The sequence below is a fragment of the Pseudorasbora parva genome, chromosome 16 (genome assembly GCF_024679245.1).
Source record: "Pseudorasbora parva isolate DD20220531a chromosome 16, ASM2467924v1, whole genome shotgun sequence".
NCBI classification, from domain to species: Eukaryota; Metazoa; Chordata; class Actinopteri; order Cypriniformes; family Gobionidae; genus Pseudorasbora; species Pseudorasbora parva.
In genome coordinates, this window is record NC_090187.1 from 45,301,906 (window position 1) to 45,329,579 (window position 27,674).

Below are 27,674 nucleotides of genomic sequence, written 5' to 3' on the forward strand. Positions count from 1 at the left end.
AACTAAAAGTTTTTTTTTGTGCATTACAGTCACACACAGTTTTATGCTAATTTAAGCCAATTTTGGTTTTTAAATCATGGTATTACAGTGATGTTTACTACCAATACAGTAACCGTATAATTACCATCACTGAAAATAATGAGTTTGATATTTGAAAATTTCAGCGGAGGAAAAGACCAGCCGTCCTCACTGATGAAGAGCAGAACAAACCAGAAACCACGCACAAACCACGCACACACGCATACTTTTAGACACTCATAAATATACACACACACACACTCGCACGCACGAAAACTTAGTCACTTACACACACAAACACACGTAGACACTCATACACACACTTATACACATGCACACACACACTTAGACACTCATACACAGACTTGTACACACACACATATACACACACACACACACACACACACACACTCATCCGTGTGTTCCTCCTCTCATGTCACGAGAGTGTGTGCAGATCAACAGTCCACGTCCAGATCCTCAACAGAAGACTGTAGTGCCACAGTAAAGGTTTATGTTGGTGAAGCAGGAGCTCAGAGCCGGCTTCGGGCTCCAGGATCCAGCTTTCGGCCCTCAGCTCCAGCTTTCGGCCCCGGCCCTCAGGCCCTCTGCTCTTTGGCTCTGATGTGCTGCAGCTTCTCCCGCAGCAGCCGGAACGAGGGCCGAGAAACGGGCTCCAGAGTCCAGCACTGCTTCATCAGATCATACACCGCAGCAGGACATCCATCAGGGGCCTCCATCCTATAGCCCTTCTCCACACGAGGGACAACCTCCTTCAGCGGCTGCAGAGAGAGAGAGAGAGAGAGAGAGAGAGAGAGAGAGAGAGAGAGAGAGAGAGAGAGAGAGAGAGAGAGAGAGAGAGAGAGAGAGAGAGAGAGAGAGAGAGAGAGAGAGAGAGAGAGAGAGAGAGAGAGAGAGAGAGAGAGAGAGAGAGAGAGAGAGAGAGAGAGAGAGAGAGAGAGAGTGTGTGTGTGTGTGTGTGTGTGTGAGAGAGAGAGAGATGAGACTGCCATCTGATGGACACACGTGGAACAGCACGAGAGTCTCAGCAAATTCTCAGGAAAATAGCCATATAATCATAAAACATCTCTCACACAAACACATTCATGGAATAAATCCCTCATCGGAGGCTGTGATTGGATAACTGGTCTAACCAGCGGAACAATGGCATCGCAGCATCTCAAATGTTGGTTTGAGTCAAAGTCTGAGATTAAAATGATTTGGTTTAATTCCTCCAGAAGTATTTAGTGCCGTATTGAGAAACTTACAGTTTATTATTTTTGAGCCAGGAAGTGATTTTGTTCTCTTGAACTCATGGGATGGAAACTATATGCAGAGGATCCGGATAGTATTCACAGCGCTCCACGTTTCGTTATGTTACAGCAGCCTTATTCCAGAATAGATCAAATTGAATCGGGTTGAAGTCTGGGCTCTGGCTGGGCCACTCAAGGACATTACCAGAGTCGTCCCATATACACTCCATCAGGGTGTGTGTGTGTGTGTGTGTGTGTGTGTGTGTGTGTGTGTGTGTCCTTGTGTGTTTAGGGTCATTGTCCTGTTGGAAGATGAACCTTCACCCCAGTTTGAGGTCCAGAGCGCTCTGGAGCAGGTTTTCATCCAGGATTCATCTTTCCCTTGATCCTGACTATCTCCCAGTTCCTGCCGCTGAAAAACACCCCCACAGCATTATGCTGCCGCCACCATGCTTCGCTGTAGAGATGGGATTGTCCAGGTGATGAGCGGTGCCTGGTTTCCTCCAGAGTTCAATCTTTGCTTCATCAGACCAGAGGATTGTCTTCCTCATGATCTGAGAGTCCTTCGGGAGCCTTTTGGAGAACTCTAGACGGCCTTTTCCTGAGGCGTGGCTTCCGTCTCTCAGGCCTGATTGGTGGAGAGCTGCAGAGATGACTGTTCTTCTGGAAGCATCTCCTCTCTCCACAGAGAAACGCTGGAGCTCTGTCAGACTGACCATTGGGTTCTTGATCTCCTCCCTGATTAAGGCCCTTTAAATCGCTCAGTTTAGCCGTATGGCAGCTTTAGGAAGAATCCTGGTGGTACAGATGATGGAGGCCACTGAGCTCATTGGGACCTTCCCCAGATCTGTGCCTCCATACAATCCTGTCTCTGAGTCAATGTCTTGATGGCTGGGTTTGTGCTCTGACATGCACTGTTAGCTGTGTGACCTTATATAGACAGTTGTGAGCCTTTCCTTATCATGTCCAATCAGCTGATCTGACCACAGGTGGACTCCAGTCAAGCTGTAGAAACGTCTGAAGGATGATCAGAGGAAACTGGAGAACCTGAGCTCAATGCTGAGAGTCAGGGCAATGGTTGTGGATACTTATTTTCTTTTTAATACATTTGAAAATATTTCAAACACACTTCTTTCATGTTGTCATTATGGGGTATTGTTTGTAGAATTGAGGGAAAAGTAATGAATTTAACCCATTTTTTGGAATAACGTTGTAACATAAAATATGGAAAAAGTGAAGCGCTGTGAATACATTCCGGATGAACTTTATGTTTGACAAGTTAAATTCTCAACCTCGATTAGAAACTCAGCGGCTGAAACTCTTACGATTCTGGGGTACGGCACGCGTCCGAACGAGTAGATCTCCCACAGAAGAACGCCGAAACTCCACACGTCTGATTTGGTTGAAAACCTCTGCAAAGAAAAGAGCAAGATCTGTTCATGGCCTGAAACTAGAACGGACGAACTTCTCCAAAATCTCAATTCGTGAGCATTAAAGGGCCAGTTCACCCAAAAATGAAGATTTCTCTGCTGACCCCCAGGGCATCAACATGTCACACACACCCTGCTGCTCGTGACGACACACTGATGTCTGAAGACACGAACCGATCGGTTTCTGAGAGAAACACAACAGTATGTGTGTTATTTTTACCTCATATCAGACGAATCTCATCTAGTGTTCCCATCCGCTATTACTGTGTCATCACGAGCAGCAGGGTGTGTGTGTGTGTGTGTGTTGTCTAAGCGTGTTTGTTTGTTTGTTTTGCTCTCCTAGAATTGTTCCCCATTCACATCATTATGACCGACACACAGCAGCGGTTGAGTTAAACATCTTCATTAGTGTTCTCCTGAAGAAACACACACACACACTAGGGGTGTCCATGGTTAACCGATTGACCGATTAACCGTTAAAAATTGCGTAACCGAGTGAAACATTTTACTCAGTTAAGTGGCGTCAATGACGTGCTTTGAATTTAGTTGTAATATATGTTTGCACCCCTAGAGACCGCCAGAGCGCTCCCAGACATTTGTAATATCCACAAGAAGAAGTCATGACCAGCTTTCTAAGCGGGCAAAGAAAGTGTGGGAGCACTTTAAAAATGAGAGTGACGGGGCAAAATGCAAGTATTGCAATGCAGTGCTTACCGCATTTTTCAGGCTATACGTCGCTCTGGAGAATAAGTCGCATCAGTCAAAAAATGCGTCATGAAGAGGAAAATAACAAACATCGCACTGGACTATAAGTCGCATTAGGGCAGAAGCAGAGCGGGAGCCGCGCGCGCTGTGCATAACGGATCAGAAGAAAGAAAGTTTGAAGCGAGAAACTTGTGAATGACTAGAGAAAAGCAGACGTTACTTTAACTGTAATGAAGAAAACAAAAAAGCTGATCGCGGACTGAAAGCAAGACGAGTCCACAGATGCTTGAACTCTCTGCTGGGAGAGGCTCAGCCGCGCGAGTCAAACGCTGTGTGAATCATTCTCGGCTGCATATTTTACTAATGCTCTAATCATGCAGGCGCCCTCACCTCGCGGCCACTCGCATTGCTCGTGAACTGGAGCGCATCTCATCCTAATTTAACGAAACTCAGCGTACGCCTCGCAGACATGAAATAGATCTTAAGAAACTTGAAATGTCTTTTAACAATTTAAAACGAAAAGAAATAGGCTACTCTCTGATTATGTAATCCATGATGTGCATTTCTCTCTATAGGCGCGTTCACTACGGAGATGGTGGTCGTCAAATTAATAAGCTAAAAATAACCCTGACGCACACTATGGTTAACCGAGTATTAACCGCTAAGGGCCTCGGTTAACGGTTAATGGAAAATTTGAAAACGTGCAGCCCTAACACACACACATGTTGATGCCCTGGGGGTCACCACAGAAACTTTCATTTTTGGGTGAACTGGCCCTTTAAATGGTTAGTATAGCCATAAATATAAATTGTGTGATTAATTTCTTTCTGTGGTTGGACAGCCATCAGACGATTCACTGTTGAATCAGTAAATCGAATCACGTGACTTTGGCGACTCGAATCATGAATCGATTCACTGACTCATAACGGTTCGAATCATGAATCGATTCACTGACTCATAACGGTTCGAATCATGAATCGATTCACTGACTCACAGCGGTTTGAAGCTTTGTTCTGAAATCGGCCATCACTCTATAAGTCGTTATTTAGTGTTTTTGCGCACTAACTCTATTCTGGCCTCTTCATCAATGATTGTAGAGCCGCTGTAGTGAGATGGGCTTTGTAACGACGTCTTTAGTGCCTTTATGGGTCTTGAGAGAGGAAATGACATTGGTGTCAATGAAGGCCTTTCTGAGCCATCGGATTTCAACACTAATATCTTCATCTGTGTGTGAAGATGAGCGGAGGTCTGACGGCTGGCCAACCACAGGAGGAATTAATCACAGAGTTTACATTTCTGGCTGAACTAACCCTTTAAGTTGATAGATTAGTGTTGCTCGTAGATATTCGAATACATTGCTTGATATTTGATATCCGTTCGAATTAGATTTCTCTCATAAATGACAGCCCTAGCAGGGACTCGTGAGTTCGTACCTTCTCTCGCAGGGCCTCTGGTGAGGTCCACTTCACCGGCAGTTTGGCCGTATCCTGAGACGACGAAGCCTCTTTGGTCAGGCCGAAATCGCTGACTTTGGCGATGTTTTCGTCGGACACCAGGACGTTGCGAGCCGCCAGATCTCTGTGCACAAAGTTATTGTCCTCCAGATACTCCATGGCTTCACACACGTCACTGAGACACACACACAGTCAATCAATCAATCATCTTTATTGATATCGCTCTTCTCCAGCGCCGATTGTGTCAGAGCAGCTTCAGTGTTAAACAGGACAATACTGCAGCAGAATTAGATTTGGCTGTACAGTCGTTCTGGAGTAAACAGTGATGTTATCAGCTTATTTTAATTTATCAGAGAGAGACAATGTTGGCAGATCAGTGTTAGAGTTTATAGAATTAAATAAGACCTCATTAATCAATTTTATTTGTATATTTAGTTTAGTTTAGATCGTAATTTTTGTATTTTACACACACACACACACACACACACCCAGCCCCTAAACCTACCCATCTCACACACACACACACTCCTGATCAAGAAGACTCCTGAAGATCAGGACGTTTACTCACAGGGAGAACTTGAGCAGACACTCGCTGCCCAAGACAGTCCGACCCCGAGAGCGCAGGTAATCCACCAGACTGCCCTGTACACACACACACACACACACACACACACACACACACACACACACACACACAAGATCTGATACACCCGTCACTATATACTGTCAGTAATATTTAATCTGCACTGAAGCAGATTTATTTTATCATCATGCATAAATTATTATACAAACCCGATTCCAAAAAAGTTGGGACACTGTACAAATAGTGAATAAAAACAGAATACAACACAGATGACATATCAAATGTTTAAACTGATATAATGTATAATTTTAAGGCACAAATAAGTTGATTTTAAATGTCATGTCATCAACACATCTCACAAAAGTTGGCCATGTTTCCCCCTGTGTGTCATCCCCTCTTCTTTTTATATCAGTCTGCAAACGTCTGGGACTGAGGAGACGAGCTGCTCAAGTTTAGGAATAGGAATGTTGTCCCATTCTTGTCTAACACAGGCTTCTAGTGCTCAACTGTCTTAGGTCTTCTTTATCGCATCTTCCTCTTTATGATGCGCCAAATGTTTTCTAATGGTGAAAGATCTGGACTGCAGGCTGGCCATTTCAGTGCCGGATCCTTCTTCTGCACAGCCATGATGCTGTAATTGATGCAGTGTGTGTTATATGAAGCTGTTCCTTATATGCACATTTAACTCTTCCGGCCTCTTATTGCTCCCTGTCCCAACTCTTTAGGAATGTGTAGCTCTCATGAGATCCAAAATGAGCCAATAATTGCCATGACATTTCAAAATGTCGCACTTTCAACATTTGATATTTTATCTATATTCTATTGTGAATAAAATATAAGTTTATGGGATTTATAAATTATTGCATTTCTTTTTTATTCACAATTTGTACAGTGTCCCAACTTTTTTGGAATCTGGTTTGTAAAAATCAAATGTCTCATATGTTCATCAGGCTTTGGAGGAAGGTCTATTTGTTCATCTCTCAAAACATCATTGCATTATAAAACTAAACTATTAAACTAAGCCTTTAAATACACCGATTAGGCATAACATTATGACCAGCCTTCGCTCCCCACGGTCATCAATGAGCCTTGGCCGCCCATGACCCTGTGGCCGGTTCTCCACTGGTCCTTCCTTGGAGCACTTTTGATAGATACTGACCACTGCAGACCGGGAACAGCCCACAAGAGCTGCAGTTTTGGAGATGCTCTGACCCAGTCGTCTAGCCGTCACAATCTGGCCAAACTCGCTCAAATCCTTACGCTTGCCCATTTCTCCTGCTTCACACACATCAACTCTGAGGACTAAATGTTCACTTGCTGCCTAATATATCCCACCCACTAACAGGAGATGAAGAGATCATCAGTGATATTCACTTCAACGGTCACAATGTTATGCCTGATTGGTGAATCATCTTACTTAATTTTTATAGCACATTAGGATTGTACGTCTGACAGAAACATCACTGACCTTTGCCATGTATTCAGTCACGATGAACAAACTGCCTCTTTCCTCCACGATCACACCCAATAACTGCACCAGGTTAGTGTGTCTCAGCTGACTGCCACACACACACACACACACACACACACACACACAAACACACACACACATATAAAGTCACCAGGAAATCAAATACTGCAGTGTTTATTGGACTGATTTATGGCTGCACATCATTGTGTTAATAATCTTGATTCAGAATATCTTCATCTCTTCTCTGATGACGAGGGCAGGGCCACCTGTCACTCACATGAGATCAGCCAATAGCAAACCACAGCCATCCAATCAACTCCCCACAGATACACTCAAGCCCCGCCCACATTTGTTCTTGTTTGTGAATGAATGTAAATTTCCTGAAGAAAATGTGAGTGGTGCTTGCAGTGGCAAAACTCGGGACACGGTTGCTAAAGTTGAGGCGGTTGCTATGATATTCTGGGTGGTTGCTAGGCCGTTGCTTGGGTGTTTTGGGTGGTTGCTAGGGCGTTGCTAGGCGGTTGCTCTAAGCGTTTAACTCGATATACGGCATTATATCATTCAGTTTCTTTTCCAGCTGATATTGCGCAATTAGAACTACAAACACGATTAAAAGGTGTAGGTGTAGAAAACTACAGACATGGCGGAAGATTAACAGCAAAGAGCCAACACTATTCGTCACAGGTTTATGACATCACTAGGATAAGCGAAGGTGTCGACTCACGTCATGACCGAGGCTTCAGCGAGGAACGCCTGCGCCGTAGCGTCGTGTTTGATGCACTTCACCGCGACCTTCGACCCTCTGTAATTTCCCACCATCACATCTGAACACACACATCAGCTCACATCACACACACTCATCATCATCATCATCATGAGACGCTTCCATTACATTCACAACACACCGTACCTCCGAACTCTCCTTTACCGATTGACTGAATGAGTTTAAGATCTTTCCTGTTCAGAGCCCATCCGCCTGTGAGGAACACACACACACACACACGGTTACTGACCCTCACCGCAGACACAGGCCTCAATGCTGTCTCTTCTGCTCTCAAAAGCTGAATTTATTTGATTAAAAATACAGTAAAAAAAAAAAAAAAAAAAAAAAAAAAAAATCACCAAAAAATTATTACAACTTAAAACAGCTGCTTTCTGTGTTAATAATGTAATTTCTTTCTGTTATCACTGAATTTATTTGATTAAAAATACAGTAAAAATATGAAATATTACAATGTAAAACAGATGTTTTCTATGTAAATATATATAATATATATATATATTTATTTCTGTGATTAAAGCTGAATTTATTTAACCAAAAATACAGTAAAACTTGTGAAATATTATTCCAATTTAAAACAGCTGCTTTCTGTGTTAATATATTCAAAACAATATATTTATTCCTGTGATCAAAGCTGAATTTATTTGATTAAAAATACAGTAAAAATATGAAATATTATTCTTATTTATAACAGCCGTTTTCTATGTATATATATATATATATATATATATATAAATTATATGTATTCCTGTGATCAAAGCTGAATTTATTTGATGAAAAACACAGTAAAAATTGTTAAATATTATTCCAATTTTTAACAGCTGATTTCTATGAGAATAAAAAGAAACTGCCCATCATATAAAGGTGTTCAGGTGTGGAATAGCTTCCCTGATGAATTAAAAAAGGCTAATTCATTAATACAGTTTAAAATACTTTATAAAAGGACTGGTAATGATGACTGATGGTAGTGGTAATGGAAATGATAATGATGATGATAATAATAATAATAATAAATATGAAAAATATAATAATAACGATGCATGTTCTTCTAAATACACATTGAAAATATCTTATATTTGATGTATTAAATAAATGTCAATTAGTGCTGCCTGTGTGGAGTTAAGGGTAGGCATATTAAGCTTTAGCCTACACCTTTGGTCAATAAGAGTGTAAACCTTATTATGTTTCTATTTAAGTTTTTATTTATTTAAAAAAAATATTTGTATTTGTATGGTTATGTATGTGTGCATTTACAGAATTGTATGTATGTACCCATATGACTAGTGCTATTTTGTGTAAAATGATTGCAACTGGAATTTTGCTTGTTGACCAAAAAACTAAAATAAATAACAAAATAAATAAATAAAAGAATATATTTAAAAATTATATTTATTCCTGACAACAAAATTTGATGAAAAATACAGTAAAAATATGAAATATTATACCAATTTAAAACAGCAGTTTACTATGGGAATATATATTATGATATTGATCCCTGTGATCAAAGCTGAATGTTCAGAAATGTATTTTAGTGTATTTTAGTATCAGGTTTGGTGAGACGCTCTGAATGGAAGACTCACTCCTGGAGAACTCGTCCTGCGCCGCCACCGTCCCTTCCATCAGCTTGGGTTTGATGAGGCGCGTGCACAGACCATCAGCGTCTTTGGTGTAGTGCTGAGAACACACACACACACACACACACACACACACACACGGTTGACCAAAAATGAAAACTAATGAAAATGATCTGCTTACCCCAGTGCATGTAGATGTTATCAGCCTACTTTAATTTATCATATAGCTCAATGTCGGCGGATCAGTATTATAGTATATAGAATTAAATAAGACCTAATAAATTAATTTTATTTGTATATTTAGTTGAATATCTTGGATCATAATTTGAGTGTCCCCAATCATCATCATATCAGAGATCGACAGTGACGAGGTCACATGATCTAAACACACACACACACACACATACTAAAATAACCATTTTTATTTTTTGCTCCTTTATTAAAAAGTTTCAGTTTTGTTATAAAAAAATTGTTATATTTTTTTCTTCATATTTGTTTAGACTCTATTCGCTTTTGATTCAATGACAAGCAAAATAAAGAAGTTATAAAAAGGTTTCTCTCCCTTTTGATTTTTTTGCTCCTTTGTTATTCAGTTAAAAAGCACAATAACAAAAACTTCAACTTTGTATGATTTTTAAAATATATTTTCATTCTTTTTTCTTTTTTTTGGCAGTTTATTAAAATCACCTTCAGTAAAAATAAAAAAATCTGAGTCTGAGTTGAGATCATGTGAGTTTTACACACACACACACACTAGAGCCACTTGAAGGCATAACATAACACGTCACACACGTAACAGCAGTTTCACAACATGTGTGTGTGACGTTGATTCATGAGCAGCTTGTTATGAGAAAACCAGAAAACAACAGAATGTGAGGAATTTCTTTAAACGTGTGCTTTAAACACACACCCACTGTCTCTCACACACACACACACACACACACTGCCCCTAAACCTACCAATCACGCAAACAAACACACACACACTCTCACAGACTCTTTCTCTCTCACGCTCTCGCACACACTCTCACACACCTCCACCAGCTGCATGAGGTTGTCGAAGTACTCCTCGTCGTCGATGGTCAGTTTGCCGCTGTGATAGATGATGCGGTAGTGCTCCACCTTCCCGTCGCAGCTCACACACAGTGTGTAATCGCCGGGGTAGTTTGTGCTCTCGCGCACCAGGAACAGTCCGGTCTCCGGCGGATACAGCAGCCGCTCCGCCTGCTCCCGCGGGATCTTCCCGTGAAACCACCTGACCAACACACACACACACACACACACACACACACACACACACACACACACATAATCACAGAACGTCCTATCTTCCAGCAGCATTAAAGTACGGTTTATATTATATGTGTGTGTACTGTGTATAATTATTATGTACAGTGAGGAAAATAAGTATTTAAACGCTCTGCTAAGTTCTCCCTGGGGTCTGAAATTGTCATCGTAAGTGCGTGTCCACTGTGAGAAACATAATCTAAATAATCTAATCAAAATATATGATTTTAACTATTTATTTGTCTGATGCAGCTGCTAATAAGTCTTTGAACACCTGTCTATCCGCCAGAGTTCTGCCCCTCAGAGACCTGTTAGTCTGCCTTTAAAATGTCCACCTCCACTCCATTTATTATCCTACATTAGATGCTCCTGTTTGAGGCCGTTAGCTGATAAAGACACCTGTCCACCCCATACAATCAGCAAGAGTCCAACTACTGACATGGCCAAGACCACAGAGCTGTCCAAAGACACGAGAGACACTCACACACCTCCACACGGCTGGAGAGGGCTCCGGGGAAATGGCCAAGCAGCTCGGTGAAGAAAGGTCCACTGCTGGAGCAATCATTAGAAAATAGAAGAAGCTAAACATGACTGTCAGTCTCCCTCGGACTGGGGCTCCAGATCTCACCTCGTGGGTCTCAATGATCCTAAGGTGAGAAATCAGCCCAGAACTACACGGAGGAGCTGGCCAATGACCTGAGCAGAGCTGGGACCACCGTTACCAAGGTTACTGTTGGTAATACACTCAGACATCATGGTTTGAAATCCTGCATGGCACTGAAGGTTCCCCTTAAACCAGCACATGTCCAGGCCCGTCTGAAGTTTGCCAATGACCATTTGGATGATCCAGAGGATTACTTACTTGCAGCCGTATCATACAAATAAATAGCTAAAAAAAATCATACACTGTGATTTCTGGATTTTTTTTAGATTATGTCTCTCTCAGTGGCCATGCACCTACCATGACAATTACAGACCCTCCATGATTTCTAAGTGGGAGAACTTAGCAGAGTGTTCAAATACTTATTTTCCTCACTGTAAATCATACAGGATGAGTTTTTTTTTGAGAAAGTAAAAATGCAGAAAGTTTCCTGTAATGGGTAGTGTGTGTGTGTGTGTGTGTGTGTGTGATGGGTAGGTTTAGGGGCTGTGTGTGTGTGTGTGTGTGTGTGTGATGGGTAGGTTTAGGGGCAGTGTGTGTGTGTGTGTGTGTGTGTGTGCGTGAGTGTGAGTGTGTGTGTGTGTGATGGGTAGGTTTAGGGGCAGTGTGTGTGTGTGTGTGTGTGTGTGTGTGTGTGTGTGTGTGATGGGTAGGTTTAGGGGCAGTGTGTGTGTGTGTGTGTGTGTGATGGGTAGGTTTAGGGGCAGTGTGTGTGTGTGTGTGTGTGTGTGATGGGTAGGTTTAGGGGCTGTGTGTGTGTGTGTGTGTGTGTGATGGGTAGGTTTAGGGGCAGTGTGTGTGTGTGTGTGTGTGTGAGTGTGAGTGTGTGTGTGTGTGTGTGTGTGTGATGGGTAGGTTTAGGGGCAGTGTGTGTGTGTGTGTGTGTGTGTGTGTGTGTGTGTGTGTGTGTGTGTGTGTGATGGGTAGGTTTAGGGGCAGTGTGTGTGTGTGTGTGTGTGATGGGTAGGTTTAGGGGCAGTGTGTGTGTGTGTGTGTGTGATGGGTAGGTTTAGGGGCAGTGTGTGTGTGTGTGTGTGTGTGTGTGTGTGTGTGTGATGGGTAGGTTTAGGGGCAGTGTGTGTGTGTGTGTGTGATGGGTAGGTTTAGGGGCAGTGTGTGTGTGTGTGTGTGTGTGTGTGTGTGATGGGTAGGTTTAGGGGCAGTGTGTGTGTGTGTGTGTGTGTGTGTGATGGGTAGGTTTAGGGGCAGTGTGTGTGTGTGTGTGTGTGTGTGTGTGTGTGTGTGTGTGTGTGTGTGTGTGTGATGGGTAGGTTTAGGGGCAGTGTGTGTGTGTGTGTGTGTGTGTGTGTGTGTGTGTGTGTGTGTGTGTGTGAGATGGGTAGGTTTAGGGGCAGTGTGTGTGTGTGTGATGGGTAGGTTTAGGGGCAGTGTGTGTGTGTGTGATGGGTAGGTTTAGGGGCAGTGTGTGTGTGTGTGATGGGTAGGTTTAGGGGCAGTGTGTGTGTGTGTGATGGGTAGGTTTAGGGGCAGTGTGTGTGTGTGTGTGTGTGTGTGTGTGTGTGTGTGTGTGTGTGTGTGTGTGATGGGTAGGTTTAGGGGCAGTGTGTGTGTGTGTGATGGGTAGGTTTAGGGGCAGTGTGTGTGTGTGTGATGGGTAGGTTTAGGGGCAGTGTGTGTGTGTGTGTGTGTGTGTGTGTGTGTGTGTGATGGGTAGGTTTAGGGGCAGTGTGTGTGTGTGATGGGTAGGTTTAGGGGGAGTGTGTGTGATCGGTAGGTTCAGGGGCAGTGTGTGTGTGTGTGTTTGAGATGGGTAGGGGCAGTGTAGGGGGATAGTCTGTACAGTTTGTACAGTGTAAAATCCATTACGCCTATGGAAAGTCCCCACAATTCACAAAAACACAACATACGTGTGTGTTTGAGTGTGTGTTCATGAACTCACGGCATCATGCTCAGCTTTCCTCCAGACTTCACTCCCTCTCTCTTCTGGACGTAGTTTGCAGGAATCGTTCCCTCTCGGCCGACGCTGTTCTTCGCTTTATACCAGTTTGGGTCCTTCAAAAACCAGCAGAGCATCACATCAGCGCTATGAGAGGAATTATTCCTGAACCTCTGCTGTATAAACACGTCGAGCTCAGCCACAGTTAGGGGTGATGAATGAGAAATCAGCTTTCCCTTGAGCTTTTGATATATAAAGGTCATGATAATATATTCTGTAAGTTTCAGAGCTGAAAACGTCCTTGTTAGTCAAAGAAAAGCTTTATAAACACTAGGCCCAGAAAACAATCGTGTTCACATCTTGATGTATTTGACGAAACTCCGCCTCTACAGAAAAATACGCACGTCTAATTCAGTAGCCCCGCCCACCGACTCGTCTAACTCAGTAGCCCCGCCCACCGACTCGTCAAATTCAGTAGCCCCGCCCACCGACTCGTCTAACTCAGTAGCCCCGCCCACCGACTCGTCTAACTCAGTAGCCCCGCCCACCGACTCGTCTAACTCAGTAGCCCCGCCCACCGACTCGTCTAACTCAGTAGCCCCGCCCACCGACTCGTCTAATTCAGTAGCCCCGCCCACCGACTCGTCTAACTCAGTAGCCCCGCCCACCGACTCGTCTAACTCAGTAGCCCCGCCCACCGACTCGTCTAACTCAGTAGCCCCGCCCACCGACTCGTCAAATTCAGTAGCCCCGCCCACCGACTCGTCTAACTCAGTAACCCCGCCCACTGACTCGTCTAATTCAGTAGCCCCGCCCACCGACTCATGGAGCTGTTCGGATCACGCTAGCCATCAGCAATAAGTATGCCGAGGAAGATTAAGATATTGCGCTTTTCCTAATTGTGGAAGAACACAGTCGCAGCATAAGCTTTCTTTGGATCTTTATATTAGGAATGTGTGATACTTAATTTATTTTTAATGCCGTTCCAGCTCACGGGTCATAATCTACGTGTTCGCTTCATTTCACAGAGGAATATTTTGTAAACAAGTCTCAGGTCGAGCTGGATTTGCAGACATATTGAGATTAAAACACTCCTGTGCTTCTATAGTGGATCTGACAGGAATGGTGCAACACACTTATGTGAGTAAAACATGTTTTTATATGTGATGGTATTGCATTGTTACAGATCGTATTATGTGTACGTGTCTAACTGAACATACCTCAGCGCGCTGTCACAGGCTGGAGAATCCTTTGTTGGTTCTTTGCGATTCGGGATCGTAAGCCTGTCGGCAGGCAGTGAATCTTAGCTTATAAATCTAGACGCAACCTAAATCTAATCTGCCGTGAGTGTCGTCTTGCAACTCTCAATAGAGACAGAGCGACACGCGCCATAATCTGAAAGCCACGCCCACCGGGGGGAAACAAACCAACCGTCTCCATTGACTCTCTATTGTGGGAGGCGGCCTCTTTATCATTTCAGACTTATTACAAAAAAACGAACAATGTCTAAAAACTAATATGTGACGAGATGTACAGAAAACAAACTAAAAAACACAGGAACAAAAACCTGGACGTTTTTATAAGCTGCGGACCCAAAAAAACGAGCATTTAAAGATATAAAAGTGGATACGGAGACAGAGCACGACATGCGAGATTACACTGAGAACTGCACACACTGGAGGAGAAAGTAATCAGCGACAGGAAATATAATATAACACTGACTTTTGGATATTTGACCAAATGTTTACAGCACACTGAGACACACTGAGTGTCAGGACCCCTATTCTGTCCTGGCAATAGTGTTCTGAACCAAGCGCTGACAGATAGCTAACAGAAATAAAGCTCCATCACACGTTCTTCTTTTGTGCTTATGTGATGCACACTTTACTTTACTGTAAAACTGAAAAGAAACACAAATATACAAATTACAAAATGGTTCACAAAATACAATGGATATTTTTCTCATTCACAAACATCCACTTACACATTTAAACAACTAAATAAACAACCGATATATATATAAATATCTATATATATATACATCAATCACATGCTTGAGGAAAAAGATCTCACAACTCAATTAGCATAATAGCCGCTAGATCGCGCTAGCTTTCAGTATTAAACATTGATCCCTAAGCCTCTCAATAATGACCAGCTTTAACTTAACTTACGTAATAATACTACAGTTGTTGTTTAATATGAAATTTGTAACTTACGATCGTATCTACTCCAAGGATTAGACAGCAAACAATGACGTGGTTCTAAACGCTGGTCACCGAACACGAGTATCTTCTTCTACTGCTTTACGAGCTTCCTGTTGCGTCCTATCAAGCAGTGTGATAACATTTTTTGCCACTAGGTGTCACACCAGGACTACTTAAACAAATCCAAATACACTTACAAACAGAAACTAACACTGCACAGAACACTCCCCGCATGGTATAACTTGTTATACCACTATACATTTTGATTACTTGACAAAAGTAAGACTATGTCACAAATAGGTCTTAGATATTCTCTGACAGTGCCCTGCTTAGCAGTCTTTACCATGACCTTACGAATTTTTCCGTCGGATGAGGCTACCGTCTTTGTTATGAGACCAATTGGCCACTCACTGCGCTTCACTTCCCCATCCTTCAACAGAACTACATCCCCTTCTTGAACATTATCTCTCTCCTCTGTCCATTTCCTCCTTGGTTGCAAGGTAGACAAGTACTCCTGCTTCCATCGCTTCCAGAATGAATCTGCCAACATCTGGACTTGGCGCCATTGATTTTTGTGCAGGTGACCTAACTCAAAGTTTCCTGGAGGAGCAGGAGCAACACTCGCCTTCTGAGTTAAGAGCATCGCTGGTGAGAGCACTTGAGGCATGCCCGCATCTGTTGAAATTGGGGTTAAGGGTCGGGAATTCATAATGGCCATGACTTCCGCCATTAATGTTGTTAAGACCTCATGCGTGAGTCTTGTGGGAGTTTTCATCAAGAGAGCATCCAGAATACGTCTGGCTATGCCGATCATTCTTTCCCACACCCCCCCCATATGGGAGGAGTGCGGAGCATTAAATGTCCAAGTACAGCCTTGATTCTTTAAGAAACATTTCAACTCGGTTGGGGATGAATCGGAACTGTCAATTTGGAGTTCTTTAACTGCTCCGACAAAATTCGTCCCTCTGTCTGAACGAAAATGCTTAACGGGTCCTCTGACAGCCAAGAAGCGTCGCAAAGCACAAATGAAACTGGATGCTGATAGAGACTCCATGACCTCCATGTGAACTGCCCTGGTACTCAAGCAACTGAATATGACAGTCCACCGCTTGTTCTCAGTACTGTTCCCTCTTGTCTTGCGTGTCACCACAGTGAATGGACCAAATACATCAAGACCTGTGTGTGTAAAAGGTGGATCCATAGAAACTCTGTCCAAGGGCAAGGCAGACATCTTTTGACTCTCCATTCTACCCCTTAGCTTCTTGCATAACACACATTTGTGGATAACACTTGAGATTAGTCTTTTGCCATTAACAATCCACAAACCAGCACTGCGTATTGCACCCTCTGTAAAATGACGGCCTTGATGAGCCACTTGATCGTGGTAATACTGAATTAAGAGATCAACCACGTAATTGTTAGGTGGGATTATCAAGGGATGCTTCTCTGGTTCTGAGACATCAGCACAGTGAATGCGGCCCCCTACTCTTAACAACCCAATATCGTCCACAAAAGGGTCAAGTCTTTGGAGTGTGCTACGCTGCGAGACTTTACCATGCTTGGTCAGACTCTCAAATTCCTCTCTGTACACTTCTCGCTGTACAGTTTTGATTATAGTTGACTTAGCTTGTGAAATCTCCACATCTGAGGTTTTAGCACATTGATGCCACTTTCTGCATAGATTGTTAGATCGAGATTGCGAGAACGATCTTGCAATGTGAGTAAGGGTAGTGACAGCCCTCACTAAAGATCTCCAGCTTGAGAAACGTTCAAATCTGCTTGAGCCAAGTGACTGCTCTGTAATGTTAGTCATCTGTGTGTTCACCTGAGGGTGAATTTCAACATCCTCTTCTGCTCTGACAAGTCCATATGACGAATCTACACTACATGCTATAGGACCACTTTCCTTAAGAAACCCTGGACCTGAGAACCAGTTGGTTAGGGGTAAGTGGGCTGCTGCCACAAACCTAGTAGCATGATCTGCTGGGTTCTGTTCAGAACAGACGAAATGCCATTGGCTAGGTTCCGTGTTTTTTCTTATGCGTGCAACCCTATTAGCCACATACATGTAGAATCTTCGTGTCACATTGTGAATGTAACCAAGCACTATACGACTGTCAGTGTAGAAATGGATGTTGTTAAGCTCTGTGTCAAGTTCTTCCTTTATGAGCTCCATCAACTCAACAGCCAGAACTGCTGCACATAGCTCGAGTCGTGGAACAGTGTGAGCAGGGAAAGGGGCCAATTTGGATCTTCCCATTACAAACCCTACATGAGGCTTCCCATTTGAGTCTATTACTCTTAAGTACGCTACTGCAGCAATAGCTAAAGTAGAAGCGTCTGAGAAAACGCACAGCTCTCTGTGCTGAGCTCCAAATACTGATGTTGGAACGTAAGCTCTGGGTATTTGCAGTTGATCAAGCTCGGCCAGAGATGAAGTCCATGCTTTCCATTGGTCTCCTTTTTCTAATGGAAGAATGGCGTCCCAATCCTGTTGCATAGTTGAAAGTTCTCTTACTAGAGCTTTGCCTTGCATGGTGACTGGGCAGACAAACCCGAGAGGATCATACAAACTATTGACTGTTGAAAGGATACCTCTTCTAGTGAAAGGTTTGTGATCCTGAGAAACTCTGAATGTAAAGCAGTCCGCTTTGAGGTTCCAACTTATGCCAAGGCTGCGTTGGAGGGGTATTGGATCCTTATCAAAATCTAAGTCTTTGAGATCTTTGGCCCTCTCACTAGATGTAAAAGCTTCCATAACTGAAGCACTATTGGAGGCTACTTTATGCAGGTTCAGACTTGACTTCGCCAACATTGTCTGTGTGCGCCTTAAGAGATCAACAGCTTCTCTTTCAGTAGGGACAGATATGATGCCATCATCAACATAGAAATTGCGGAGTACAAAATCCTTGGCGTCCGTTCCGCACTCCGATTCACCACGCTCTGCCGCTCGTCTTAGAGCGTATATAGCGACTGCTGGCGAAGGACTGTTGCCAAAGACATGTACAGTCATTCTGTAATCAATGATTTCCTTTTCTGCACAGTTGTCTTTATGCCAAAGGAAACGAAGATAGTTGCGATGCTGCTCTTTTACTTTGAAACAATAGAACATTTGTTCTATGTCTGCCATCACCGCTATCTTCTCCCTACGGAAACGCAACAGCACTCCTAATAGAGTATTGTTGAGGTCAGGTCCGCTCAGTAAAACATCATTGAGGGAGATCCCTCCACACTGCGCACTCGAATCAAAGACCACCCGAATTTTGTCAGGTTTGTGGGGGTGGTAAACTCCAAAAATTGGTAAATACCAACATTCTTCTCTGGATTGCAAGGGTGGAGCAGGTTCTGCTTGTTTGTTTTCAATCACTTTTTGCATGAAATCAAAGAAATGCGTTTTCATTTTTGGTTTCTTTAAGAGAGTACGCTGTAATGAGTTCAGCCTCTGCATAGCTTGCTCTCTGTTGTTTGGTAGTTGAATTCTTGGAAAACGGAATGGAAGTGGCGCCACCCAGTGGTTATCCTCGTCGACATACACCTCTTTGTCCATTATTTCTAGGAAGATTTTATCCTCCACAGACAAAGCAACTTTATCATCCTCTGGAGATAAGAAGAACACATTCTCCTTCAAGCACTTTGTATAGCTCTCACTAGATTTTAAACGTTTGAGAGAACATGGTGGATCAGGTAAGTATGACAAAAGAGGTGACTCCCCCCGTTCTACAATGTTGATGCCTTTTGTGCATGGAGAGAAGAATGAAGTTCGTCCATTTGGAAGTATGTTGGTCTTGTAAGCGTTCACACTAGACTGCCGATGAGTCCCATCAAGACAAACTTCTCCCACTATTACCCAGCCTAAGTCCAAGCGTTGTGCATAAGGTGTATCTTGGGGTCCATTGTACTGCTCACGCACTTTGTGTACACTAAGAATGTCTCGTCCCAAAAGCAGAAGCATAGGAGCGCTAGGATCTAAAGGTGGGATTTTCTCTGCCACCGCAGTGAGGTGAGGGAAATGCAAAGCTACCTCAGGCGTAGGAATCTCAGATCTATCATCTGGTAAGGTGTTGCACTCTAACAAGGGCGGAAGAGCAACTACAGTTTTCCCATCAAGCGACTCAATTGAAAATCCACTTACTTTCCTCCCCGCCGTGGACACAATGCCTGAACACGTCTTCAGTGTATAGGGGGAAGACCTGCTTACGATGTTGAACAGATCAAAGAACTGTGACTTTGCCAATGACCTATTACTCTGTTCATCCAGTACAGCATAAATACATTTGGCTTTTTCACGTTGGTTAGAGGGATAAACCTTTACGAGACAAATCTTCGAACACGACTTGGGTTTATTAGCTTCTCCGCAAATCCCAGTGCACTTGTTGTTAACCTCGGCGGTGTCTTCCTCTGTTTTTTCCTTGATTTGATCTGCTGTTGATACCGATGCTTCAATAGACCACGGAGCAGGACCCGGATGCATGGCTGCATTGTGTCGGTCACTGTCACATTCTCTGCACTTAACAGATGCTCTGCAGTCTCTTGCAACATGCTTAGTGGAAGCACAACATCTAAAACAGATGGACTTTTCCTTCAGATGAGCTTTTCGTTCGTCTAGGTGTTTAGTTCTAAACGTGCGACACTTATGAAGTGGATGAGGCTTATTGTGTATGGTGCAAAACTTATCTGGATCTACATTCTCATCTGGGTTTCCGTCTTTGTTTGGTCGTGCAGCCATTATTTCAGTTTTCTTGACGAAGACAGATGTTCTGTTATTTGACCTCACAGCTCCATCAAATTTTGAGTTGTTCAAACGGCCAGTTGTGGCGAGTGCAAAACTAGGATCGTTTCTAGTTCTTGCTTGTCTACAAACAAATTCGACGAAGAAGCAGAATGGAGGAAAATACACATTATGGTCCTCCTTATACCTGGAACCTTGTGTAATCCATTTGTCTTGGAGACTGAATGGCAGCTTTTCTGCGATGGGGTTAACTCCCCTCGCTGTATCAAGGTAAGCGAGTCCGGGTAAACGACCACTCTGCTTTGCAGATTGCAGTTCAAGCAACAAGTCCCCAAGATCTCTCAGACGATAGGTGTCCTTGTTTGTGATGTGAGGGAAAGCCTCAAGTCTCCTTAACATTGCCTGCTCAATGACCTCTGGACATCCATAACAGTCTTCAAGGCGACACCATATCATTTGCACTCCTAAAGCAGGGTTACTGACATGAACGGATTTAATTCGTTTGGCATGTTTAGATGAATCAGGACCGAGCCATCTGACGAGAAGGTCAATCTCCTCTCTACTAGTTATACTGAGTTCACTGGTTACAGCTTGAAAAGATGTTTTCCACGCCCAGTAATTTTCCGGACAGTCATCAAATTGGAACAAGCCTGAACTCACCATTTCTTTTTTCAACAAATATGTAGTGAAGTCACTAACTTGTGGTGGTGCTGGAGTAGAGCACCCAGCTGGGACTTGAGAAGGTAGGCCCGATTCACGCTGCATTCGTACTGGATAGTTTTGATGCCGTACTTCATCAGCTCCATCAAATGGCTCAATTTTTACATTTGAAGGAAAACACTGAAAGTCGTGTTGAATTTTCTGTTCCTGGCTCATAGGAATTGTTTCAGCATTCGAGTCCTCTTTTGCCATTGCACAATGAGAAGTAATTGAGCCTGCAGCATGACTCTGAGTCACATAACTTGCATTCTCACTTGCATGTTGGGAATTAGGAGCATTTTGTAGCTGTGAGTATTTCTGCACATACTCTTTGGTGCGTTCAGCTCTGCTTGAGATGAATGATTCTTTTCCTAGGTCGACACTGGCTTCATCTTCTCCATAACCCGCAGCTTCGTAAACCTCTGCCTCTGTAGATGCTGCTACAGCTTCTTTCTGCAGTTGTAACACATATAAATCAGCTTCAACCTCTGCTTTTCTGCGTGCTGCTTCCGCTAGTGTTTTCTGTTGATGTTCTTCAATTTCAGCTCTCTCTCTCATAATGCTGGCTTCCTTCTCTGCATAAGAGGCTTTTACTTTGTATGATGCTGCTTTAGCTCTAGCCGTGGTTGCCGCTACACTAGCTGAAGATCTACTTGAACGATGTGATCTGCTTGACCGTGATTTTGTTTCAAGAGCTTGATCAGCTTCCTTGAGAGGCTGTGACTCATCCATCTTGATATTATATTAACTGTCAGCTGGACGAAATCAAGTTTGTTTGTCCTCACCCGCCGTGCAGACGATCTTTTACTATTCTGTCCTGGCAATAGTGTTCTGAACCAAGCGCTGACAGATAGCTAACAGAAATAAAGCTCCATCACACGTTCTTCTTTTGTGCTTATGTGATGCACACTTTACTTTACTGTAAAACTGAAAAGAAACACAAATATACAAATTACAAAATGGTTCACAAAATACAATGGATATTTTTCTCATTCACAAACATCCACTTACACATTTAAACAACTAAATAAACAACCGATATATATATAAATATCTATATATATATACATCAATCACATGCTTGAGGAAAAAGATCTCACAACTCAATTAGCATAATAGCCGCTAGATCGCGCTAGCTTTCAGTATTAAACATTGATCCCTAAGCCTCTCAATAATGACCAGCTTTAACTTAACTTACGTAATAATACTACAGTTGTTGTTTAATATGAAATTTGTAACTTACGATCGTATCTACTCCAAGGATTAGACAGCAAACAATGACGTGGTTCTAAACGCTGGTCACCGAACACGAGTATCTTCTTCTACTGCTTTACGAGCTTCCTGTTGCGTCCTATCAAGCAGTGTGATAACATTTTTTGCCACTAGGTGTCACACCAGGACTACTTAAACAAATCCAAATACACTTACAAACAGAAACTAACACTGCACAGAACAACCCCAAACTGACCCAATCTTCTGCTGAAGCTTCACCTCTTATTGCCTCTGTCCACTTTTGTCTCCTTAAACACTCGTTTTTTTTGGGTCGACAGCTTATAAAAACATAGTTATGTGTTTTGTAGCTTGTTTGCTGCACACCTCATCACATATCAGCTTTTAGACATTGTTCTGTTTTTGTTAGAAGTGAAAAAAGACGAGGCGGCCGCTTCACGCAATACAAAGTCAATGGAGAGCGCTGGATTGTCTCCCCCCCCCCCCCCCCGTGTGGGCGTGGCTTAAATACGCTCGGACTCTTTTGGATTGAGAGCTGGAAAAACCAAACTCTGGTCAGGCCAATCACATCGTGTATAGAGTCAGTGGGCGGGGCTTAACATAATGACCGCAGAGTTGTGACGGTTCTGCGTACTACTTAAAAATGAAGAAGCTGACTTTGACCGCGACTCTGGAAGACTTGAGTTCAGCTTTCCTCTGAGAACAGAGCGGCACTGAAGTCATTCTGAAGAAGGAAAGATGTGTTCGGAGTTTAGCCGACCGGATACGGCGAATGTTTAATCCTTCACCTTATCCATTGCTCTGGTTGGTGTAAGTTTTAAACTCAAGGTTTATTTTTCTCCGTCATGCCCTGATGGAGTTTCGGTTCCTTTGGTCGCCTTTGGCTTGGCTTGCTCAGTTGGGGACACTAACATTATGATCGGAGTTATTCAACTAAATATACAAATAACATTAATTACTAAATTAACTAAATCAAGCATATCACTGATCTGTCTACATTGTCGCCATTTGATAAATTAAAATAAGCTGATAACATCATGTTCTCCAGAACGACTGTACAGCCGAATCAAATTGCAATATTTTTAAGTAATAAAAAAATAATATTCCAATCAATCGCGAGTGGATGAGATAAATCATTGTGTTTGTGTGACGTTTAGCGAGTGTGACCCGACAGCGGAGCTGAAGCTCATTAAATATGCAAATCTTATCCAATCCTAGCCGTGGGCGTCTCCAGTGACACGCCCATCAAACCCATCAGGAGAGCGCCTCAAACCAGTGCAGAAATAGCCATTACTGATTCGTTAAGATGATTCTGAACGTAAAAACCACACGAACGCCATTAGTCGACCTCAGACAACACTATAAAGAAAGTAAAAAGCCAGTTCATGACCCCTTTAAATGTTTCATAACTAAAATGAAAAATGACTGAAGTGTCACATGACCACCCGCTGGCTCCTGATTGGCCGTTACCTTGGTTACGCTGATGATGGTCAGCAGGTCTCCTTTGCAGAAGGGAAGGTCCTGCTCGGTGCTGCCCTGGAAGTTATACTTGGCCACACACTCCGTGCCGGACGGCCATGCTGCCTGCCAGAGCAACACACACACTATTATAACACACTCACGTTCATCTCAGGTATGTGTGTGTATGTGTGTGTGTGTACCTGTAGAGCAGACATGATGAGCGTTGCTGAGACTGAGCGTCACACGCTGACCTCAACCATCAGAGCTGAGGAGACAGAACACACTCATTCAGAATGTGTGTGTGTGTGAGCGATAGAGTGAGAGAGAGTGAGGGTGTGAGTGAGTGAGTGCGAGTGTGTGTGTGAGAGAGAGAGAGAGAGAGTGAGTGTGTGTGTGAGAGAGTGAGTGTGTGAGAGTGAGTGAGTGTGTGTGAGAGAGTGAGTGTGTGTGGAGAGTGGAGTGCGAGTGTGTGTGTGAAAGAGAGCGAGCGAGCGAGCGTGAGAGAGAAAGAGAGCGAGTGTGTGTGTGTGTGTGAGAGTGAGTGTGTGTGGAGTGAGAGAGAGAGAGAGAGAGAGAGTGAGTGTGTGAGTGAGTGCGAGCGAGTGTGTGTGAGAGCGAGCGCGTGTGTGAGAGCGAGCGAGTGTGTGTGTGTGAGAGCGAGCGAGCGTGAGAAAGAGATTGAGAGAGCGAGTGTGTGTGTGTGTGTGTGTGAAAGAGAGAGTGAGAGAGTGTGTGTGAGTGCGAGTGTGTGTGTGTTGGTGTGAGAGAGCGAGTGTTCAATCATTTGTTCGCTTATTTGTTCAGTCATTTTTTTTTCATTCTTTCATTCGTTTGTTCCTTCATTCATTCCTTCTTAAATGTGTTCATTCATTCATTCATTCATTAGTTCATTCTTTTAGTCCTTTTGTTCATTCGTTCTGTTCTCTTCTCACACACACACTTTCATCAAAGGAACAGCAGAGAGGAATGTCTAAACCTGTTTGACTTTTTCTTTAAACAGCAGAAGAAGAGATGGAAAGATAAAGTCATGAGACAGAGATCAGACGTGTGTGTGTTTGTATGAGAGAGAGAGAGAGAGAGAGAGAGAGAGAGAGAGAGAGAGAGAGAGAGAGAGAGAGAGAGGAGAGAGAGAGAGAGAGAGAGAGAGAGAGAGAGAGAGAGTGTGTGGTGTGTGTGTGTGTGTGTGTGTGTGTGTGTGTCTCCCAAACCTTAGAGCTCAGTATTTTTACGGCCGAAATTAAATCAGTGAGTTTGGCCATCCCAGAATCTCGGGTCAGACGATCTCACTGTTGCTGTTGGGCTCTTTAAACTCCACACACACAGTCTCTCTCTCTCTCTCTCTCTCTCTCTCTCTCTCTCCTCTCTCTCTCTCTCTCTCTCTCTCTCTCTCTCTCTCTCTCTCTCTCTCTCTCCCTCTCTCTCCCTCTCCTCTCCCTCTCATACACACTCAACGAATGCAATCAGGTGCCATAATTAAATTCATACCACAATAGTTGTTATTCAGTGTTCTTTAAAACATTCAGGAGTGAGGACGCACAAGCCGAGGCTATACAACTCAAAACTTCAGCAAAAGCATCGATCTGAGCGCGATATGATTAACGGATGAGTTATGATGTTAGCGCGCGCGAGCACGTCCTCACCTGTGTGTGCAAACACTCACCTGGACACACACACACACACAGCAGTCCAGCTGACAGCGAAGGGTCAATAATCAGTGTGACATGAGAAGTGATGATAGATGCGGACCTCTAGGACGGACACACACACACACAGGAACTCACCCGGCTGATATCACACACGCGCGTGTCTGCTTCAGGCTGTGTGTGTGTTCGAGCTCAGACTGTCCAAACCGGCCTGTCGATGAAGAGGAAATGAGATGAGATGAGAATATCGCTGCGCTTTGACGCGCCGCTCCAGATTCTAGCGCGTCCACTCCGGCTCACTGCAGCTGGCGTGACGTCACGCCGGAGACGCCACCAATCAAAACATGTAAAGATGTTATATTATATTTTAAATCACAAAAGCAATCTGTCAATTTTATGATGAATCGCTTGATTTTATTTGAAATATTTTACATCCATAAAAGTAAATGGAATAATTCTAAACCTTGTTTAAAGGTCTTTACGAAAGGTTTTCATCTGTATATGGAGTCTCTTCATTCTCTCGATATATTATCGATATACAGTGTAAGTTTTGTTCATATTGTCTTGTCTTTTTGATTGTGTTGTTAAATATGTAAATGTATGTTATGTTTATAAGTTATAATTAAAAAATGCCTTTATTCATGCCAACAACAAGTCACAAGATTGGACCAAGTATAAACACGAAACCAAATAAAAATATTAATAAAATGAAAAACGTTTTGCTTTGTTTTTGTTGCCCGTAATAGATATAAATTATAACATACACATTATAGATTATCCAAAAAATATTTGTATCTAAAAATGCGCTGAAGTGGAATCGCTCGACTCCCGAAAACACTCTTGAACGTCCAGCCCCGCGTCTGCGCATGCGCGAAAGCTCCACGCCACACCGCGGCGTCTAGAGGATCCGTGTCAGCGATTCGCTTTCTGAACAGGAATCATAGCCTGCGTCTCAATCAGCTCCCAGTAGTCAGGGCACTGATCAGGACAAAAGTCAATGGGCTGACTCCCTGATCAGTGCCCTGACTACTGAACTAGAGCACCCGTCGACAGTAAAATAAATCGATACTGGTTTGCGATCGATATTTTTTCCCCAGGATGGTAGGGGAAGGTCTATGATTGGCTAGAAGGGCTCTCCTCCGATTGGTTATACATCAGGTTCATGGCAGCTTGTTAGCTCTGTTTTGATCGTTTTTACAACAGAAGTCAATCCAACATAGCCAACACACACACACACACACACACACACACACACACACACACACACGGGGACATTCCATTGGCGAATTGATGTTTATACTGTGTATTTCTCACTGCCCCTAAACCTACCCATCACACACACACACACACACACAGCCCCTAAACCTACCCATCACACACACACACACACTGCCCCTAAACCTACCCATCACACACACACACACACACACACACACACACACACACACACACACAGCCCCTAAACCTACCCATCACACACACACACACACTGCCCCTAAACCTACCCATCACACATACACACAGCCCCTAAACCTACCCATCACACATACACACAGCCCCTAAACCTACCCATCACACACACACACACAGCCCCTAAACCTACCCATCACACACACACACACACACACACACACACACACACACACACACACACACACACACACACACACACACACACACAGCCCCTAAACCTACCCATCACACACACTGCCCCTAAACCTACCCATCACACACACACACACACACACACACACACACATACACACACTGCCCCTAAACCTACCCATCACACACACACACACACACTGCCCCTAAACCTACCCATCACACACACACACACACTGCCCCTAAACCTACCCATCACACACACACACACACACACACTGCCCCTAAACCTACCCATCACACCCACACACACACACACTGCCCCTAAACCTACCCATCACACACACACACACACACACACACTGCCCCTAAACCTTCCCATCACACACACACACACACACACTGCCCCTAAACCTACCCATCACTCACACTGCCCCTAAACCTACCCATCACACACACACACACACACACACACACACACACTGCCCCTAAACCTACCCATCACACCCACACACACACACACACACTGCCCCTAAACCTACCCATCACACACACACACACACACTGCCCCTAAACCTACCCATCACACACACACACTGCCCCTAAACCTACCCATCACTCACACTGCCCCTAAACCTACCCATCACACACACACACACACACTGCCCCTAAACCTACCCATCACACACACACACACACACACACACACACACACACACACACACACACAGCCCCTAAACCTACCCATCACAGGAAACATTCTGCATTTTTACTTTCTCATAAAAACTCCTCCTGTGTGATTTATAAGCCTTTTGTAAAGTGGGGCCATGGGTAATGTCCTCATATTTCACCCTCTCCTGTAATACCTGTGTCATACCCATGGCATTATACACATTTGTGTCCTCATATGTCACAAAAACATGCACACACACAATTACTAGTACGTGTAACATACACTAAAATTGTCTATTACTAGCAAAGTGTATGCAATGT

At 43.6% G+C, this 27,674-nt stretch overlaps 2 protein-coding genes across 6 annotated transcripts; both read right to left on the minus strand.

Annotated features, from left to right (window-relative positions):
* Window positions 1–234: 234 nt before the first annotated feature.
* On the minus strand, window positions 235–26,046 carry LOC137043097 (tyrosine-protein kinase CSK-like). 3 transcript variants are annotated; one of them, XM_067419208.1, is made up of 14 exons: window positions 25,841–26,046; window positions 25,215–25,381; window positions 23,634–23,698; window positions 23,443–23,556; window positions 13,114–13,226; window positions 10,301–10,520; window positions 9,273–9,366; window positions 7,822–7,887; window positions 7,636–7,735; window positions 6,909–6,999; window positions 5,426–5,499; window positions 4,837–4,981; window positions 2,594–2,680; window positions 235–797 (listed from the first exon to the last, which is right to left on the minus strand). In XM_067419208.1, the coding sequence occupies exons 3-14, from the start codon at window positions 23,646–23,648 to the stop codon at window positions 615–617; spliced, it is 1,302 nt and encodes a 433-aa protein (XP_067275309.1). In that variant the 5' UTR covers window positions 23,649–23,698; window positions 25,215–25,381; window positions 25,841–26,046; the 3' UTR covers window positions 235–614. The 3 variants fall into 3 exon arrangements, with proteins under 3 accessions (XP_067275309.1, XP_067275306.1, XP_067275308.1); XM_067419205.1 differs by having other exon boundaries at window positions 4,837–5,032; window positions 25,841–26,045; XM_067419207.1 differs by lacking the exons at window positions 25,215–25,381; window positions 25,841–26,046 and adding an exon at window positions 25,094–25,203 and having other exon boundaries at window positions 4,837–5,032.
* On the minus strand, window positions 13,993–22,185 carry LOC137043080 (uncharacterized). Of its 3 annotated transcripts, XR_010898413.1 has the most exons (3): window positions 21,941–22,185; window positions 15,282–21,669; window positions 13,993–15,010 (listed from the first exon to the last, which is right to left on the minus strand). XR_010898413.1 is itself a non-coding variant. In XM_067419169.1 (2 exons), the coding sequence occupies exon 2, from the start codon at window positions 21,472–21,474 to the stop codon at window positions 15,568–15,570; it is 5,907 nt and encodes a 1,968-aa protein (XP_067275270.1). In that variant the 5' UTR covers window positions 21,475–21,669; window positions 21,986–22,185; the 3' UTR covers window positions 15,024–15,567. The 3 variants fall into 3 exon arrangements, 2 of the variants coding, with proteins under 2 accessions (XP_067275270.1, XP_067275269.1); XM_067419169.1 differs by lacking the exon at window positions 13,993–15,010 and having other exon boundaries at window positions 15,024–21,669; window positions 21,986–22,185; XM_067419168.1 differs by lacking the exon at window positions 13,993–15,010 and having other exon boundaries at window positions 15,024–21,669.
* Window positions 26,047–27,674: the final 1,628 nt, after the last annotated feature.

Bases quoted from the DNA above. Each gene is read 5' to 3' on its own strand.
- LOC137043080 (XM_067419169.1), bottom strand. From the start codon at position 21,474: ATGGATGAGTCACAGCCTCTCAAGGAAGCTGATCAAGCTCTTGAAACA.
- LOC137043097 (XM_067419205.1), bottom strand. The intron at 13,227-23,442 runs GTAACGGCCAAT...TGGTTTTTGAAG, and splicing joins CCATCATCAGCGTAACCAAG to GACCCAAACTGGTATAAAGC. The intron at 5,500-6,908 runs GTCAGTGATGTT...GTGTGTGTACAG, and splicing joins TGACTGAATACATGGCAAAG to GGCAGTCTGGTGGATTACCT.